Source organism: Amphiprion ocellaris, chromosome 8 (genome assembly GCF_022539595.1).
Source record: "Amphiprion ocellaris isolate individual 3 ecotype Okinawa chromosome 8, ASM2253959v1, whole genome shotgun sequence".
NCBI classification, from domain to species: Eukaryota; Metazoa; Chordata; class Actinopteri; family Pomacentridae; genus Amphiprion; species Amphiprion ocellaris.
The window spans coordinates 2,526,513-2,546,817 of NC_072773.1; the positions used below are offsets into that span (position 1 = coordinate 2,526,513).

At 36.7% G+C, this 20,305-nt stretch overlaps 1 protein-coding gene across 2 annotated transcripts in view; it reads right to left on the reverse strand.

Annotated features, from left to right (window-relative positions):
• Positions 1 to 19,459, reverse strand: part of dnmt3bb.1 (DNA (cytosine-5-)-methyltransferase 3 beta, duplicate b.1) — a 62,971-nt gene extending 43,512 nt beyond the window's left edge. The window contains exons 1-2 of one of the 2 annotated variants that reach the window (XM_055013108.1): positions 19,261 to 19,459; positions 4,693 to 4,801 (exon numbers count right to left, since the gene is read on the reverse strand). In XM_055013108.1, the coding sequence (XP_054869083.1) occupies positions 4,693 to 4,801; positions 19,261 to 19,268 (117 nt within the window). In that variant the 5' untranslated portion in view covers positions 19,269 to 19,459. The remainder of the gene's footprint in view (positions 1 to 4,692; positions 4,802 to 19,260) is intronic. The other variant, XM_055013109.1, reaches the window with a different exon arrangement.
• Between the last annotated feature and the right edge of the window lie 846 nt (positions 19,460 to 20,305).

A 20,305-nucleotide genomic window follows, 5' to 3' on the forward strand; every position in this document is an offset into this window, starting at 1 on the left:
AATGACACTAAAAGTTATAAAAATGACCCAAACAGGTGCAAAAATGCCACAAAAAGATGCAAAAATGACACAATAAGTTGCGAAAATGTCAGTAAAACATGGCCCAAAAAGTTGGAAACAGAACAACTATGAAGGAGGAGAGAGAATTCAGAAATGTGTTTTGTCAATATGACACTGACAGAATGACACAGAGACAAAATTGTGAAAAAAGATGCAAAAATGACACAAAAAGATGCAAAAATTACCCAAAAAGTTGGAAAAATGTCACTGAAAGATGCAAAAATGACAAAAAGATGCAAAAAATGTCAGCAAAAGATGCAAAAATTACCCAAAGAGTTGCAAAAATGCCACAAAAATAATGATAACAAATTTTATTTGAAGGTTTCTTTCTTGGCACTCAAGGACACCGTACAAAGAAACATTCCCATACATACATGATGCAAAAAAGATGCACAAATATCACTGAAAGATGCAAAAATGACCCAAAAAGATGCAAAAATGCCACAAATAGATGTAAAAATGTCAGTAAAAGATGCAAAAATGACCCAAAAAGTAAAAAAAAATGCCCACAAAAAGATGCAAGAACGACCAAAAAAGTTGCAAGAATACCACGAAAAGATGGAGAAATTACCCCAAAACTTGCCCAAATAGCACAAAAAGATGCAAAAATGTCACTAAAAGATGCAAAAATGTCACTAAAAGATGTAAAAAATGACCCAAAAATTTGCACAAATGTCACTAAAACATGCAAAAATGACCCACAAAGTTGGAAACACAACAATAATGAAGGGGAAAGAGGAAGTAGCAGTGGTTTGGCTAGCAATGGGCACCATGACAAAGACTTCTAGAACGATCAATGACCTCTGATTAGAGCTCATGTATTAGCAAAAATTGAGTTGAAATAGGACTAAATTCTTATGTCGCTGTGGCATTTGAGACTTACAAAACTACAAAATTAGCATGGTTAGCAAATGTGCTCTTCCTTTGGGACGATGGGCACCATGACAACGACTTCTGTGACGATTAATAGCTTCGGACAAGAGCTGCTAGGACAGTATTTCTACGTTGCTAATGCTGCTACGCTAAACAAATGTTTCCGTGTCCATGACTGTAAATTGCTCCATCACCAAGCGGAATAATGTCACAGTTCATTCAGTCTCATAATCATCAGGGAAGAACATTAATTAGAATTAGCATAGCGGTCTTCCTCGTCTTGGAATGTGTTCACAAGCATCCAAAAAAGAAAGAAGACACTCAGTGGGGGAATTTCACTGCTGATAAACCGGAGGATCAGTTGATGTTATGGAACTCCACAGAACAGGGACAGTAGGGTAGGAAAATACATCCAGATATGTGAACTGAACTCGCATTTCTGTCCAGACTTGCAGCATCCGACCGGAGGCGCTTCTTCACCACCAGAGGAAACACTGTCGCTGCTTTTATGTCCGCTGTCCAGGTCGAACGTTAGCCGTCGACCTGCGTTTCTGCTCATACAAGGTGTTTAGACAGCGAGGTCGGAGGCCTCGGGCAGGACTGGAGCTCCCAGAGGAATGTGTGTGACGTACGTTGATTTACTGCTTCAGCTCACACACTCGTAGAAATCTGCTGTCCACGAGCTGCAGAGGCTCATTAACACGTTTCAAATTTATATCGCCAAGTCTTTGAACCCTCTGAACCCCAAACCCTGATGACTGGTCTGACACTCAAGCTGTCTTCTGGAAAGAAAAAAAACGGCATTTCTCGTAGTCAAACGCTGTAAAAACAGCAAGAATCCGTAATTTAGACAGGTTTCAAGTCATTCTGACACATTTGGAGTCATTTGGAACAATTTCCAGTCATCTTGGACAGGTTTGATTCCAGAATATTAAATCAATGGAACCTTTTCTTGTCCAACTTTCCCCACATCAGATTCTACTGATGTTAGAGCCTCTAAAGTTGATAAAATGTGGACCAAAGACTGTATTTTAGTAGAAATATGGATCCATCCATAGACATAAATACACTTACAGGAACTCCCCCTACACTATAGCAATTTCATTGAAGATTTTGCACTTTTTATCCATTTTCAAAGCTCAACAATTATTCATCAGTTTAACTTTGGAAGTTTTAACTCATTTTTAAAAGCTTTTTAGTTATTTTGGACACATTTTGAGTGTTTTTGGTTGTGTTTTAAGATATCTTGGAGGCATTTTTGATCAGTTTTAGGATGTTTTGGATAATTCTGCAGAATTCTGGACAGGTTTCTAGTCATTTGGGAAGCGGAAGAGAGGAAGGCCGAGAAACACCTGTTGACGAGACCTCCATGCTGATATCAAGAAGATGGGAAAGACCTGGAGACAGCTGGAGAGGCAGTGCAGGACAGAGCACTGTGGTGGACTATGCTCCAGGAGGAGCGATGGGCCCATCTCACTTCAAGTCACTTTGGACAACATTCATCTCATTTTTGGGTCAATTTCAGGTCATTTTGAACAATTTTCTGTCATCTTGGATAAAATATCTAAAAACTGGAACCTTGTCTGGTCAAACTTTCCCCACATCACATTCTACTGATGTTAGAGCCTCAACAGTTGGTGAAATGTGGACCAGAGACTGTATTTTAGTAGAAATATGGATCCATCCATAGATACACACTTACAGGAATTTTATGGAGACACTATACTACCCTCAAATTTAAGATTTCGCACAATTCATTGTTATCATCATTTTGATTTGTAATTATTCTGGGATTTCTCACAGCTACAGGACGAGTTAGGCACCAAAAATCATGTCAGAAGACTGTAGGATGAAACTGGAGGAATAACAATAAGTGATATTCAGTACTTCTGTATGAAAGTAGACTTAATGATGGCATCAAAGCCGTTCTAAGCTGAAGCTAAACCTCCAGACTGACAGGACAATCGAGAAGAGGAGAAAAGAGAAGACTCCTTTTTTGATCTTTTAGCCTCGTTTTTTACATCTGTAGTGTCATTTTTAAATCTTTTCGAGTTATTATGGATCTTTCAGTGTCATTTTTGCATCTTTTAGTGTCGTCTTTGTAGCTTTTAGTCGTGCATCTTTTTGTGTCTTTTTTTAATCTTTTGGAGTAATTTTGCATCATTTAGTGTCATGTTAACGTCTTTTAGCATAATTTTTGCTTCTTTTAGTGTCACTTTTGTATCTTTTGGGGTAATTTTTGCATCTTTTAGAGTGATTTTTGAATCTTTTGGTGTCATTTTTGCATCTTTTAGTGACATTTTTGCATCTTTTAGTGACATTTTTGCATCTTTTAGTGTCAGTTTTGCATCTTTTAGTGTCATTTTTGCATCTTTTGGGGTAATTTTTGCATCTTTTAGAGTGATTTTTGGATCTTTTGGTGTCATTTTTGCATCTTTTAGTGTCAGTTTTGCATCTTTTAGTGTCAGTTTTGCATCTTTTGGGGTAATTTTTGCATCTTTTAGAGTGATTTTTGGATCTTTTGGTGTCATTTTTGCATCTTTTAGTGACATTTTTGCATCTTTTAGTGTCAGTTTTGCATCTTTTAGTGTCATTTTTGCATCTTTTGGGGTAATTTTTGCATCTTTTAGAGTGATTTTTGGATCTTTTGGTGTCATTTTTGCATCTTTTAGTGTCAGTTTTGCATCTTTTAGTGTCAGTTTTGCATCTTTTAGTGTATCTTAAACAGAATTTTACTGTCCTAGCAGCACACAACAAGGTTCCAGCTACTTGGGTTTACATGGAAACAGGCAAACAACAAACAGGAGAAGAGCGATTAAAAAGGCGGAATGAAAACGAGCTGCAGAGAAAAGAGGAGAGAAGCCAGCGAGGCTTTCAGACGGAGTGATATATGAGAGTGAAAAAGAGGAAGAAGGACTAACGGACGACAGGAGCCCCTTTAAGTGTCAACGGGTGCATGTGTGTGTGTGAGAATTGGAAAATGTGAGTCCTTTCTCCTCTAAATACTTCAAGTGAATCCATTTTCTGGGCGTATAAAGACGCCAGTGTGTTGCTCAGCTAATCTCCACAATGAATCCTGCTTCCTCTCCTCTAGATCCTCCATCCTTTCCTCATCGCCTCCGTCCTTCCATCCAGCCTGTGTTGCTTGTTGCGGGTCATTTGTGCTCCTTTTAGGGTCATTTTTGCATCTTTTAGTGTCACTTTTGCATCTTTTTGTGCCATTTGTACATCTTTTAGTGTAATTTTTGGATCTTTTAGTGTAATTTTTGGATCTTTTAGGGTCATCTGTGCATCTTTTATTGTAGTTTGTGCATCTTTTAGTGTTATTTTTGCTTCTTTTAGTGTGAAAGTTCGTTTTCACTGGGACGAGCATGTTTTTGTGCAACTTTTGTCGTTTAGTGTCGCTGGTGCATCTTTTAGTCGTTTGTGCAATAAAGCCCCCAGTGTGCTGCTCAGCTAATCTCCACAGTGAATCCTGCTTCCTCTCCTCTAGATCCTCCATCCTTCCATCCATCCTGCGTCGCTTGTTTCCGCCCCTTGTGGACGCAGCTGTCGGCGTGTTGTGTGGCGCTTCAGCCAACATGCATTCTCAATTAGCTTGGTGTAACGTGCCGGCGCTGCTGCTCTGGCATCGACACACTCGGCCTTTTAAAGCACAGCTGGCCCGGGGAGCGTCTTAATGAGCTCGCTGTGGTTTCTCTCAGTCTCTCAGGCCTCTGAACGCCGTGTCGTGTTTGTGTGTCTGTTTGTGTGACTCACTGTGGCGGCCATGTTGTTGCTCTCCTCCATGATAGCAGCAGAGTATTTGTTGGAAGGCATCGCTGTGGCGCTCGACTGGTCCAGTGCTTGTCCCGACTCCTTTTCAAACCTGCACACAAACACAGCGTCAGCACAGCTTTACAAAACAAACTGTCGATATTTTCAATTCTCGTCACCTTTAAACTTTTGTACCTGCAGATGAAAGTTACACGTCTTCTAGCTGACTGTCAAATGAAAACAAACGTCATGTGGGGGAGAAGATCCAAGCCAGACAGAAAAGGAAAGTTTCAAAAGCAAAAGCAGAACTTTATCAACCCTCTGAATCCAATAACTCATCGAGGAGGTTCAAATATAAAGAGGATTCCAAAATTAGTCCATTTATCCAACAGAAAATGTAATCTCTGTGTAATTTGTGTCCTTTTTGCATCTTTCAGTGTCATTTTTGCCTTTTTGAAATGTAATTTTTGCATCTTTTAGTGTAATTTTAGCAACATTTTCTGCCATTTTTGTCTCTTAATGACATTCTAACTGCGTCATTCTGCACAGAAGACATTCCTTTCTGGTTGTTCTGCTTCCACAGAGGTGCAGAACTTTATACTGTAGTGAAAAATGAACCCCACAGTGAAGAAAAATGTGAAACTGCTCGGGGTTCAGGGGGTTACAGATGTTACAGATGTCTCTTTGTGATAGGAAAAATGCGTCTTTGTGAGTGCTGCATGGAAAAGGAAAGATAGAATCAGCGGAGAACAGAGAGAGGTTCTAACTCGGAGGGGAAGAACGGGTCCGACATGCCTGTACAAACGGCAGGTAAACAGATACACAGCGAGGAACACCGCTGAATGTGTTTGTACACGTACTACATGTGCATTGTGTGACGGAGCATTCTTCTGAGCCGCCATGCCGGTGTACATGAATGTTTGTTTTACTGCAGGAGTGTGCGTTCTAGTGTGTGTGTGTGTGTGTGTGTGTGTGTGTGTGTGTGTGTTCTAGTGTGTGTTCAGGTTTATGTTTCAACCAGGCAACAGGTCAATTGCTTCGTCAAACAAGCCCATACAGAGTAAACCTCAGATCAGATCTCAGCCAGCAGACTTTCAGTTTTCATTAATCTGCCTGGAGACACAAATCCCATAATAACCCACCAAGAAGCACTATGAAATTAAAAAAAGACAGAAGAAGTGTGACAGCAACAATTATTAAACCATATTCCTGCAGTCACAACAAGGATAATTTGTCAAGTTTAAATAGTTAATAAAATTCTCAACACAGTTTTTCTTCCAAATAACAGAAAATATACGTTAAAAAATACATATTTCTAGCTGATCTAAATACAGAACAAACTGTAGATTCACTGTCAAAAAAACATTTAGAAAAGATACAGACTTTTGATGTGGATGTTATTTTACATTACATTTTTTATAATTATTTTTGAGTCATTTTGGACAGTTTAAGTAACTGTAGTCACTTTTTGAATCATATCAGACACGTTTTGAGTTATTTGAATATTATGGAGTAATTTTGGATTATTTCTTAGCAATTTAAGATTATTTTTGAATAATTTTGGAGACATTATGAGTAATTTTGGATTATTTTTGAGTCATTTTGGACAATTTAAGTAACTGTAATCACTTCTGAATCATATCAGACATGTTATCGAGTTACCTTGAATTATTTTTGAGTAATTTTGGATTATTTATGAGTAATTTTAAATTTTAGGGGGGAATTTTACATTATTTTTGAGTCATTTTGGACAATATAAGTAAGTATAGTCAGTTTTTGAGTTATATCAGAAATGTTTTGAGTCATTTTGAATTATATCATAGTAATTTTGTTACATTTTTTAATAATTTTGGAGAAGTTTCATCATTTTGAAAAGCTAACCCTCCCAGTGTGTGTTGTGGCTTTGAATTGAATCTGGCAACAGTTTGCTGACTTAAGTAAATTATCGAACTAATTGTGTCTGACTTTGTTTCACTAGGAAAATAAATCAAATCTGACATTAAAATCACAGAAAAAATAAATAGCTTGGTCAAAACATATTCTGTACAAAACAAAAAATCCTGCACTCTTTCATGTAATCATGAAGCCAAGAATGACTCATCTGCAACCACCAACCACTTGACAAAAATTCAGGAACTTTTCAGCTGAACTGCAGGCAGCGTTTACACTAAGGCCATACTGTCTCTATGGAAACTAATGTTAGCAGAAGTAGTAAAATATTAAATTTTTTAATCCCAGTGCTGGTAAAACCTTTGGACACATGGCAAGATGTTGTATATTCCAGGATTTTTAATCTTTGTAAAATACATAATTGCAGTAATTCATTCTGTTTTTATGCTTCATGTCATTTTCACTGTGTTCCAGGAGACATTTCTGAAATTTTTGCTACAGAGTTTGCAGTTTTTTCTCAAATCAAGGCGACTGAGAACATCATCTCAGATAAAAACTGTTAGTTGAAGCTTTGAACACAACCTGATGACATTCTGCCTTCCAAATCCACAGACTTCCATCGCTAGGAGGCTCGACACAACTCCTGGTTTCCTGCCAGAACGGTTGTTGCCAGACTAGATAAATTTATCTGAGACCTAATGACTGGGCTGGCACCGTCTCTGACACAAGGTTCAATTCAACCTGTAAATAATAAGTTCAACCAAGCTTTAGATGTGGAGGTGAAGTGAAGCTTGTGTCTGTTCTGTTTGGTGTTAAATGTCTTTTCCTGGCATGTTTTTGTTTTGAAATGTCTTCGAGAACGAGCAGATAGAGGTCAGAATGGAGGAAACTCATGCATACGTTCAGAACATTAGGAGGTTTGTGCACCGACACGCTTTCACAGACAAAAGAAGCACAGAATGAAGCTCCAGGTGCATCCTGAGGACACATAAACCTGCTTCCTTTACTTACTGACATCGACTATTATTGATCGTCTGGAGCCTCGGAGGAACCAAAACCACTAAATCCAAATGCCAACTCTTTGTTGAAGGTTAGGGCCCGACCGATTTATGGGCCAGCAAATTAACTTGGCCGATTATAGGCCTTTTCAAAATAATCATCATCGACTGGAGTTTTGCCGATTAAACGCTGATATATTCCCTAATTTCTCATAAAACAGTAAACGCTGTTAAGTGTCGAAGCCGCGCAGAATGATGTCCTTGCACCGTTTGTCCAATACAGGAAATCCTCCACTTACGTCGGAGCAATGTTTCTATGGTGTGATGTAAGGTGATTTTCCCCATAAGTCGGAACTTATGAGAAAATGTAAACAAAGCCGTTCCGTGCATCACGTTATGATCAGTTCTTCATAAAAGTCATGAATACCGAAGACTTTCATGCATGTATAAATCATTTTATGAGAAGATAACAGAATATTGTAACGGACTGATGTTGATGTTGAGGTTTCAATGTTTATTGTTCGGTTCCAGATTTACCTAATGTCAGTGAACATGCCATGTTTAGTTAGCTCACCTCTGATTGGCTGAGAGTCAGCAGTAGAGAGAGCTGGGAACGGCGGCTAATTCTGGAGCTAAGTTATGCGGTTTTTCTAGTTCTTCTGGCGTTGGCTACGGTCCACAGTAACCTGTGTGAAGGTTCAATAAACCAGCAGAGAACCAGATAAAGTCTCACTCATTCATCACAGAGGGTCACTACAATATGTTGACCTGTTTTTACTACTTGACCCATGTTGGTCGGTGTTTCTTCCTGTTCCCAGCATTTTATTACATCTAATTTCACTTCCATGGAGACGGCTTTCCTTTTCTTCCAAGCATCAGAAGAGTCTGACTTATGCTAGGAGCCATAATGAAGGACAAAAAGTTAGTGAATGTAGCACAATCCAAGGTGGCGTACAACCAGAGAATGGAAACAAAGCCGTCGTATCGCACCACGACACAACGTATTGGTCCAACTAGTTCCACGTAAACAGTTCCAACGCAACGACGAAACATCGTAGATCGAGGACGTCGTAAACCGAGGAACCCCTGTACATGGAGCTCTGACTCCAATCAGTCGTCAGTAACATCCAGGAGTAAGCTACAGCCAGGCGACATTACAGGAGTTAGCTACAGCCAGGCTACATTATAGGAGTTAGCTGAAGCCAGGAAACATTATAGGAGTTAGCTACAGCCAGGCTACATTACAGGAGTTAGCTACAGCCAGGCTACATTATAGGAGTTAACTACAGCCAGGCTGCATGAAAGGAGTTAGCTACAGCCAGGAAACATTATAGGAGTTAGCTACAGCCAGGCTACATTACAGGAGTTAGCTACAGCCAGGAAACATTACAGGAGTTAGCTACAGCCAGGCGACATTATAGGAGTTAGCTTCAGCCAGGAAACATTACAGGAGTTAGCTACAGCCAGGCTACATTATAGGAGTTAGCTACAGCCAGGAAACATTACAGGAGTAAGCTACAGCCAGGCGACATTATAGGAGTTAGCTACAGCCAGGCTACATTACAGGAGTTAGCTACAGCCAGGAAACATTACAGGAGTTAGCTACAGCCAGGCTACATTACAGGAGTTAGCTACAGCCAGGCTACATTACAGGAGTTAGCTACAGCCAGGAAACATTATAGGAGTTAGCTACAGCCAGGCTACATTACAGGAGTTAGCTACAGCCAGGCTACATTATAGGAGTGGGTGGAGCCAACAGGTGAGTTTATAACGACGTTGTGAAATTAACAATGACTCAACATGTGTCTTGTTTCAGTTTAACTGTCTTTACTGTGTGTCATGACGAGTGATGTGTGCTTCGTTGTGTCGGTCATGCTTTTCATTTACGTTGCTAAAGTTGTGCTAACCTAGCTTAAGTTACTCCCTGTCTGTTTATGTTAGCAATAACCTAGCATAGCGTTAGCTAACGGCTGAGTGTACGAAATATCTGAGAGTGTCATTTGTGCATCTTTTAGTGTCATTTTTGGATCTTTTAGTGTCTTTTGTGCATCTTTTAGTGTCATTTTTGTCCTAATAAATACAGTGTTGCAGTGTTAACGCATATTTCCCAGATGTAAGGTAACATGCTGGCTTGGTGACTCGTCGTGACTCATATGGTGACATCTGTCAAAGTAACTGCTATATTATTAGTTTTCTGATTATCATTCAGCTCTACTATCTACTCTGGAGAAAGGATTTTGCTTTACAGCTGAGAGGGGGAAATGTTCTAGAAGTTCCTGCAGAAGAAAACAGCTTTCTTTTTTTTTTTTTTTAATCTCAGAGTTGCAGCATCAATGAGCAGTATGAGGAACCTAAAGCATGTAAATGTAGTCTGATTAAATTATGACCTGTAAATGTGCAGATTCTGAGCTGTTTAAGATGGATTTGGTAAAAAAAAAAAAAAAAAAAAAGGCCACCTTTGTCCCAGAAGGAAGCAGACTAACCACACTGTGACGGTTCGTCACCACAGCTCCACTGATTCACAGTGTTGTGTGGCAGCAGACAGTCAGAGAGGTTGTGGCCTCTGAACACCAACCACCTCCAGCCTCCATGCATGTTAATGTGAGGGACTCTCCCTGAGCAGAGGTGATGGAGTTCATGGCTCAGCCCCTCTGGAGCTAAAACACCCTGAAACAAAGGCTGGATCCGCCACGGAGGAACAGAAACACTTAAAGAGTGATCCGGTGAAGGTAGAGGGGCTTTCCACAGCTGCTATCCAAATACAAAATGCAAATATTTTGACTGATTTACTTGAAAATGTTCTGGTTAAACATCGTAAAAGAACTAATTCCACTTTTAAAAATACAGATTTTTGATGTGGACATTATTTTACAGTTCTGGCCTGCTTATTGTGGTTTATTTTTATGGTTAAAATGTAAAATAATATTTTTTTGTTGTAATTTTATGTAAATTTTAGTTTTTTTTCTGTATGCTTTTTTAATTTCACTAAACCGGGAAACCTCGAAAAGTAGCAGTTTAAAACAGTTGAAAAATAATAATTTTTTAACCATTAATATCCAGTTTTCCTTTAAAATAGCAAATATCCTTTAAAAAAAAAAATCTATTTTAGGTGATTTGATTTGAATAATTTGAGTAAAAATGGAGAAGTTTTATGATAAAACATTGGTAAAGAACATGTTTATATTTATTTTATTTTATATTTATTATCAACATTATTTATAGCAGATACAGTTTTGGCTGTTTTTTATGGTTTATTTTTAATGGCTATGGTGAAAATTAATAATTTTTTTGTAATTTTATAGCAAATATCCTTAAAATACCTTTTATTTTGCTGATTTATCATTTACAGTAAAATTGAGTACTTTGTGATCAAATTTTGTCAAAGAACAAATTATTATTTATGCAGATTTTTCATGTGGACATTATTTACAGTTCTGGCCTTGTTTTCATGCTTAAAATATACATTTATGTGGGGTTTTTGGCGACTTTACCTGATATTATCTGTACTTTCACAAAACAGGTAATTTTGATTATTTGATTATTTATACAAATAAAGCAGATTTTTGATGTGGATATTATTTGCAGTTTTGCTGTTTTTTCTTATCGTTTATGTGCAAATTAAATTTTTACAGTAATTTTACAGCGAATATCCATAAAATTACTTTTTTGCTGATTTAACATAGACAGTAAAAATGGTGTAACATTGTAAAAATTATAAAAGTAGAGATTTTTTTATGCTAAACATGTAAATATGCTCTTTTGTGACTTTACTTTTAAATAATTAAAAATAATTAAAACATTTTCAAGCTTTAATATTCACAGTATTCCTTTAAATCAGTGAATATCCTTTAAAAAACAGTTTTGAGTCATTATGTCTTATTTTTGAATAATTTGTTATTTCTAATTATTGTTGAGTCATTTTGGAGAAGTTATGAGTCATTTTGGATTATTTTTGATTAATTTCAGAGAAGTTAAGAGTAATCTGGGTCAATTTTGGAGTAATTTTGGACAATTTAAGTAATTTGTTTTGAGTCATGTTTTGAGCCATTTTCAATAATTTTTGAGTAATTTTGGAGGAGTTATGAGTCATTTTGGCTTTTTTTTTTTTTTTAAGCAATTTTGCACAAGTTCTGAGTCATTTTCTATTATTTTTGAGTAATTTTGGATTATTTTTGAGCAATTCAGGACAAATTATGAGTCATTTTTAATTATTTTTGAGCAATTCAGGGCAAGTTATGAGTTTTTTTTTAATTATTTATGAATAATTTTGGATTATTTCTGAGTAATTTCGGACAAGTTATAAGTAATTTTTAAATTATTTTTGAACAATTGTGGATTCTTTCTGACTAATTTTGGACAAGTTATGAGTCATTTTAAATTATTTTTAAATATTTTTGGACAACTTAAGTAACTGTGGTCATTTTTGAGTCATATCAAACATGTTTTTAGTCCTTTTGAATTATCTTTTAGTAATTTTGGACAAGTTTTGTCATTTTGAAAAGCTAACCATCCTAATTCAGTGTAGTTTGCTGCTTGAATAGTTTAAAGATGTCATAACTCAAAAGGCTCGATGCAAACTGCTGCAGGAAGTGATTTTTTTCTGCTCAGACATTGTGCACGTGTTCCTAACTGTGTCTCTGCAGCTTTCAGAAACGCAGAGCAAACAGGGAGGTGAGCATGAATTAGAGCAGCAGAGGAAGGATGGAGGGCCGAGCGAGGGGCCCAGGAACAGGGACGGAGGACTTCAAAGTCGTGTCTGGTGGCTGGAGATTAGCGACCGCATTGCAAGAGGGGATTGTTCGCTGCCCGGAGAGTGTGTTGGAGGCGAGGGAGGGGGTCGGCGGCTCCTCAGGGTCCCTCTGGGGGCCGCATTCCTCGTCCGTCATCCACTTTATGGCCCCTTCCAGCTCCGACCGGCCCCACACTTCCCACATTGTCCGCTTTGTGGGGAGGCTCATACAGTAGATGGTGCATTCAGGCGCTGCTGTCAGCCTGAATTACTGAACTGTAAACTGCAGCTTCTTACCCAGCTGCGAGCCGCGCAGAGACGGGAGATTAACGGGTTAGCGAGGAGTCGTGGAGGTGTTCTGACCTGCTGGATCTCCATGGAAACGGATGCTGCGCTGCTAGTTCGGGACTTAAACATAAACATGAGTCTGGATCAGCCACGAGGAGAAAAATCTGGCTGTAATTCAGACCAAACTGTATTTCTGAGACGCACACGTCACTTTCAAATATATTCTAAACATCTACTCATTCCAGGTTTGAGTCCATGCAAAATCTAAATATGACAAATAATAAAAATCTGTTTAACCACAGAGTGAATCCAGTCTATTAGATGATGCTGGTATCTTCTGTGTGTAAAAATGACCCAAAATCTGTCCAAAATTATACAAAACATGTCAGAAATTGTCCAAAATGAGTCAATAACTGTACAAAATGCCTCAAACTTTTTCAGCATTACTCAAAACTTGACCAAAATGACCAAACATCTGTCCAAAGTGATTAAAAATGGTCCAAAATTATACAAAACACATCAATAATTGTCCAAAATGAGCCAATAATTGGCCAAAATGCCTAAAACCTTTTCAGCATCACTCAAAATTTGACCAAAATAACCAAAAATTTGTCCAAAATGAACAAAAAATCTGTCCAAAATGACTCAGAAATTGTCTAAAATTAGTCAATAATTGTCCAAAATGTCTTAATTTTTTCAGCATAACTCAAAAATCTCTTCAATATGACCAAACTTCTGTCCAAAATGACTGTAAAAATGGCACAAAATTATACAAAACACATCAGAAATTGTCAAAAATGAGCCTATATTTGTCCAAAATACTATAAACCTTTTCAGCATTACTCAAAACTCGACCAAATAATTTGTCGTGAATGTCAAAAAATCTGTCCAAAACTAGCCAATAATTGTCCAAAATACCTTAAACTTTTCCAAAATGCATCCAGTCTTTTATGAAGTTCCAAAAACTCCCCCCAAATCACTCATTATTTTACCAAAATATGTGGAATTCATCAAATACATGCTCATCATGTGGACCAACCAGCTACCAACCAACATGCTGATATGAGCCGTAAAGTTCTCCCACAATGAGCTTTTTAAAGTTTTCTCTGGTGAATTATCAGAAACAGAAACACATCCAGGGAACCAACAGGACTCTAAACTGTTCACACCAGGATACATCCCATAATACTGATGATCACAGCTGATAATAAAATGGATTGGCTCGTTTTTTGAGTCATTTTTAACATTTTGTGAATATTTTTGGACAGTTTTCAAGTGATTCTGGATTACATGGAGCAATTTTCAAACTCATTTAGGACACAACTTTGTCATCTTAGTTTAGTTTAGTGAGTAATTTTGGACAAATTGTGTCTTTTTGGAGCATTTCTGAGTGATTTTAACCAACAGAAAGTCATTTTTTACAGTTTTCTCTGGCAAATGATCAGAAAACAGAAACACATCCAGGATGATTGTTTCTAGGACTATATGTCACAGCTCTAGTTTTAGCTCTTTGTTTTGGTGATTCTGATGAAATATCACATTAAACTTACATTTGGTTCTGTTTTCTGAAAAAAGCTTGACAAACGATGTGTTCTTTTAAATACAACAGCTTTTAAAGCGGGGAGTTTGGCCCTCTAAAGCCCTCTAAGCTAACATTTACCAACCACTAAACTCGATTACCTGATAGCTAACAAGAAATCATGAACACTTGTAAGGAGTGAAAACCTGCAGCGCTCAGCGTTCTGCCACATCGTTCAGGTAATCCAGAGTTCAGATGCTTTCAGTGGATCTAAACAATCATCTCAGCTTCAGATGAAACTCTGCCAAACGGCAAATTAGAGGAGCACACTGTGAATTATGTGTGATCCGGTTTAAACCTGGCAGCAAACACTGATCCACGCTCGGCATCAGGCTGTCGACAGCCGGGATTAGGCTTAATTACAGCCTCTGGGCGAACACATTTCACTGATTCTCCGTTTTCTGAACCTCACGGCAACAATTATAACATAGATCAGACGTTTTATTTGCAGCCGTCAACAGAGGAAAGTGGACAGATCGAACCCACCAGGACAGAGAATGCAGGAGTTTAATTAACATGACGGTGTGTTAGAACGAGTCTTATTTTAACTATTTTAACCTGCAGTGTGGAGCTTCTGTCTCCCCCTAGTGGCAGCGAGAGTAATTACACAAACGCTGTCCACGCTCAGCTCCCCCTAGTGGCAGCGAGAGTAATTACACAAACGCTGTCCACGCTCAGCTCAACATTTTTCTTTTTTTAGACGGTAATTCGTCCTCATTCAACCCTTTTATCTGGAGCGTTTCCTTGCAATAAGTAATGCAAATTTGGATTTTTCAAGGCATAATCCAATAAGTAGAACAATAATCATCTGAAATACCTGAAACATTTTCAGCATCACTCAAAACCCAACCAAAATGACCAAAGATTTGTCCAAAACTACTAAAAATGGTCCAAAAAAGGCCAAAAAAGTGTCCACAGTTATACAGAACATGGCAGAAATTGTCCAAAAACAGACAAAAATTGCCTAAAATACCATACACCTGTTCAGCGTTGCTCAAAACCCAACCAAAATGACCAAAATTTTTGTCCAAAATGACCAAAAATTGTCCAAAATAACTTAAATTTATCCAAAATGCATCCAATCTTTTATGAAATGACAAAAACTTTCCCCAAATCGCTCAATATTTTACCAAAATGATGAAAAATGGTCCAAAATGACACAAAAATTGTCCAAACTTATACAAAACCTGTCAGAAATTGTCCATAAAGAGCCAATAACTGTCCAAAATACCTTTTATAGATTTTTTAAAATACATACACAGATCAAAAAAATTACAAAAATTGACAATGAATTTACATGTTTAATGTAAAATAACATTAAAAACACTGAACAAGTGACTTTTTAAAAAAAAATTCCTTAATAAATTTTAAAACGTAACAAAAAATAAACATGATGTAGAATATGGCTAAAAATTATGTATTTTAACGACAGAAAATTCCTGAAATTTTTATGAGATGGTTATTGAACATAATTTTTTGGGAGTATTTTATGTTTATTTTTTGTTTGGTTTCTTGGTCTTAACTTGATGTTTTACAGTAAGTTTAAAAAATAAAAAATGTTTCAGTCTATTTCATGAGATTCGTCTCATTATACTTCCAATATGCAATTTACATTAATTCTAATTAGAGATTTTCTGAACATAAAAAAACAGCTACTGCTGAAACTGTTAAATTTGAGAATTTTTCTGTATTTTTTAAACTCGTATCAAATTAGGAACAAAGAAAAACAAGTGTTTGTTGTGTAATTTTGCATTGACTTGTTTGTTAAATGAAAAATTAATTGCATAATATAGTATAAAATATCCTAATACCACTTAATATACTAATTTAGAATTATTACATTATAAATTATAATTAATGAATATTAATTATTGTATTAATTATGTATAATTTATCATATAATTTATCGATAATTTAAATTAAAATTTACATTTTTTATTTAAAAAACTTAAAAAGTCACAAATAACCAAATGCAAAATTAAACAAAAACATTTAATTAATCTATTTAATTCACATAAAACGACTGTGTTTTAATTAATGTTTTTTTAATTGTTGTCATTATTTTTTAAAATGATTATTTTACTGTATTTTTGGTGCTTCCTGCTGCTGGAAAATTATGTATTTAATATTTTTGTTTCTACACATTGTGTTTGTGTGTTTTTGTTTTCACATTATTAAAGTTTTCACACCAAAAATGTTAAAAAAAAAAAAAAAAATAAAAAAAAAAATATATATATATATATATATATATATATATATATATATATATATATATAAAATATAATATAATTAGAGGTTTACAGATACTTTATAGTTCATTTAATTGGTTTTGCATGTAGAAATATCCTTCAACAAACTTTAAAAAGACAAAAAATGTGTAATCTCATGTAAAATTAAGGCTTGAAAATGCTTTTCATTTATGGAATATCACCATATATTTATATTAGACGGTCACTTCCTGTTGTTTAACTGCATTTCTGATGCACCGGCTGCTAGAATATTACAGTTTTTGTGTCTTTTTTAAGGTTTGATTTGTGTTTTTTTTGTTTTTGTTTTATAGAATATTCATGGATGCTGAATGAACAGAAGCTCTGCTGTTTCCTAAAGCATCATTTTACATCCTCTGGTGAGATCCATCACCCAACATCCACCAGGAACCGTCTGAGAGTCGAGCTGAGGAATGTTGGATCAGCACCACAAACCAGACTAACTGGTAAAAACCAGAAATCCTGTCAAACTCCACCACAAAGTGACGCCTCAAAGCTGAATGAATCCTCTCATTATCGAGGACGTTTTAATCCAGGAAAGACTTAATCAAGTTTCCACAGAACGTCTTCATATTTGTTATTTATTCAGAAACACCCAGTGAACCCTGAAAACACACACAGATACCACCTGTACTACAAATATTCAAAAATCACATGTAAATATCCCAAAAAAGCATCAGGAAGGTGGAATTTCTCCCCTGGTATAAATATAGAAATAATGTGAGCTGTTTAGATTTGAGCTAAAATCATAAATTTATCCAAATATTACATCAACAGAATACGCAAAAGAAAATATTACAACAACTGATGAATTATTAATAAGCAAATAACCCAAACTCTGCCTGGATTCGCTGGAAGACTGCTGCAGTTTTACTGTTTTATTATGATAAATTTGGACATACAGCTGATTGGACCATTTTTCAATAATTCTGGACAATTTTCAAGTGATTATGGTCATTTTTGGTGATTTCTGAACTCATTTAGGACAGATTTTAGTCATTTATATATATTTTGAGTCATTTTGGCCAGTTTTTGAGTCACTTTGTTGAAAATTTTTGTTGTTTTGGGCAAATTATACAACATTTTGGTCATTTTGTGTCACTTTGGACATTTTTTAAGTCATTTTGAATGAACTGAGTCAGTTTGGAGCATTTTTAAGTTCTTTTTTGGACAAATTATGAATCATATTGGCCAAATGTTGAGTCACTTTGTGCAATTTTTGAGTCATTTTGGACAAATCATAAGACATTTGATCTTATTTAAAGTCCTTTTCGACAAAGTGAGTCATTTTGGATGATTCCTGAGCATTTTTGGACACTTTTTTTTTTTTTTTTTTTTTAAACATTTGGAAAACTTAATGGGCAGTTTGGTCAAGTTTGATGAATTACAGGTTTTAGTCATATTAGACAAGCATTGAGTCATTTAGCACCATTTTTGAGTCACTTTGGACAAATTCGTAGTCATTTTGGACATAGTTTGAGTCATTTTAGACCATTTTTGAGACATTTTGTTCAAATGTTTTGCCATTTTGGACACAGTTCGAGTAATTTTGAAAATACTTAAAGGCACTTCGGACAAACTGAGTCATTTTATACCATTTTTAAGTCCTTTCGAACACATTGTAAGTCATTTTGGACATGTTTAAAGTCATTTCAAAGAAATTTTGTCATCTTGGGCCATTTTCAGGTCCTTTTGGACAAACTATAAGTCATATTAGCCAAATGTTGAGTCGCTTTGTGTCAATTTTTCATGTTTTTGAGGCATTAGGGACACAGTCTGAATCATTGTGGATAAATTTAAAGTCACTTTAAACAAACTCAGACATTCTGGACCATTTTAAAGTCCTTTTGGACAAATTATAAGTCATTTCCGGCCAAATATTGTGTCCTTTTGGTCTATTTTTGAGTCTTTTTGTACTCTTTTTTGGACAAACTGTAAGCTATCCTGAGCAGTTTTCAACACTTTTCGGGTCAGTTTTAATGAGTCTGAAGTATTTTGTACAACTTTTGGCTGATTTTGTACAAAGTTTACAGGTAACACATGCAGAGTACCAGTCTTTGTTTCTCAGATTTGATGTCATAAATGTTAAAGTGGTGCAGTTTTGTATCAAAACTTCGATACATCCCATAATGTCGGTGCCTCCTCCTCCTGTTGGGTGAAAGCTGGATGTGTTATCAGCAGACGTGTTGTCGCTGCCTGTCAAACAGCAGCAGCTCGGCTCGTAAATCAGCAGGTTGCATGAAGCCAGTGATCCTTGGAGGAAGTGGAGCCGGTGAGCTGCGCTTCTATCCCTGCAGTCTGTACATGTTCACAACCAGGAAACCAGCCGCAGGAGGAGAAAAAAAGTCATCAAATCCTGCCGTACAGTCCCCAAAACTCCTGCAGTTCAGCCGAATCTGGCCGCACTAAAGCACAGAAAACACACTTGGTCCGCACTGCGCAGACACACGAGCATAAAATGCGCATAAAAAGTGACTTTAAAGTGTTTTTACGCACCGCAGGTGGAGATCAGCACGACCCGTGGAGCGTTAAACATCAATCATAGGAACATTTTACGGAGACCAGAATGGACTAGAAGCCTTACCCTGCAGAGGGTTTACTGGGGTTGTCGGTCGGTGCACACTTCCACCAGGTTGATTCTTGCACATGTGCAACAAGACCGCAAACTTCACAAAGTGCACCGAGAAATAAAAACCGCAAACTCTCCGCAAACCGAACCAGAAAGTTGTGCGTAAAGTTGTTAGAAGTTTTCGCTCGGTTGGATTCCTGTAATAAACCCTCCAGAGATGAAGAAAACACCCTCCACGGTGACATACTTACATAACCATCCACGCTCGGTGCACTCATCCACGGCGAGGAAGTGCGGAGGAACCGGAGGCGTCGTTTCTGTGCGTAAGAACGGCTTTTTTTACGCTGTTATGCGGAATCGGTGCGTGGCAGGAGCTGTTCACGCTGTGGAAGCATGCCGCTGCACATCCACCTCCTCACCCTCTCTCTCTCACCCACTGCTGCCCGCTGTCGCTCTCCCTCCTCCGTGGGTCCTCCCACGCAGCGCGCATTGGCCCCTCCAGGTGAGAAAGGCTCCGCCCCTTTTCTGTCCCTTCAGGTGGAACATGACGACAGGAAACACTATTTAACCCTGTAGGGCTCAAATTACTGTTTACCACAGGTCAGTAGAAAAACTACACAATAGAATAGACTAGAATAGAATAGAATAGAATAGAATAGAATAGAATAGAATAGAATAGAAATGAAAAGCTAGAATACAATAGAATGGGATAAGATAGAATAGAATAGAATTTTTATTCTTGATTTTTTTCAGCATTGTTTGACTTAAAATACCTCGTTTGAATTCTGTTTCATTGCTAGTTTTACTTAAATACAAAAAACTACAACACTTAAGTGCAAAACAGCAAAATGCATCAAGTCAGAGGTAAATAAATGATTAAATTAAAGAAAAATGCTTCTAAATTAACTCTAAAAAAATTATTTGAAAAGAGAATTAAAGATTCCAAGAAGCAAAGAAAAGAAAAACACAACAAACAAGACATTTCATGTTGCACATTTCAGGTTTTGACAGTTATTATTTAATAAGTTTTTTCTGCATTATTTTATTATTTATACAGTTATTTATATGGTGTTTTAATGCTGTTCTTTTGTTATTTTTACTTGAATAAAAAAGAAAACAACATTTCTCCCAATTCTGCACTTAATTCACAAATATATAACACTACAAAAGGCAGTAAAATTAATGAAGATTCAATTACTTAGTATTTAAACATCAAATACACAGAATTTTGGAGGTCTGACTGTACAGTGCAGCAACGTCAGAAAAAAATGTTGGTGCACAAATATGAAACTTGAA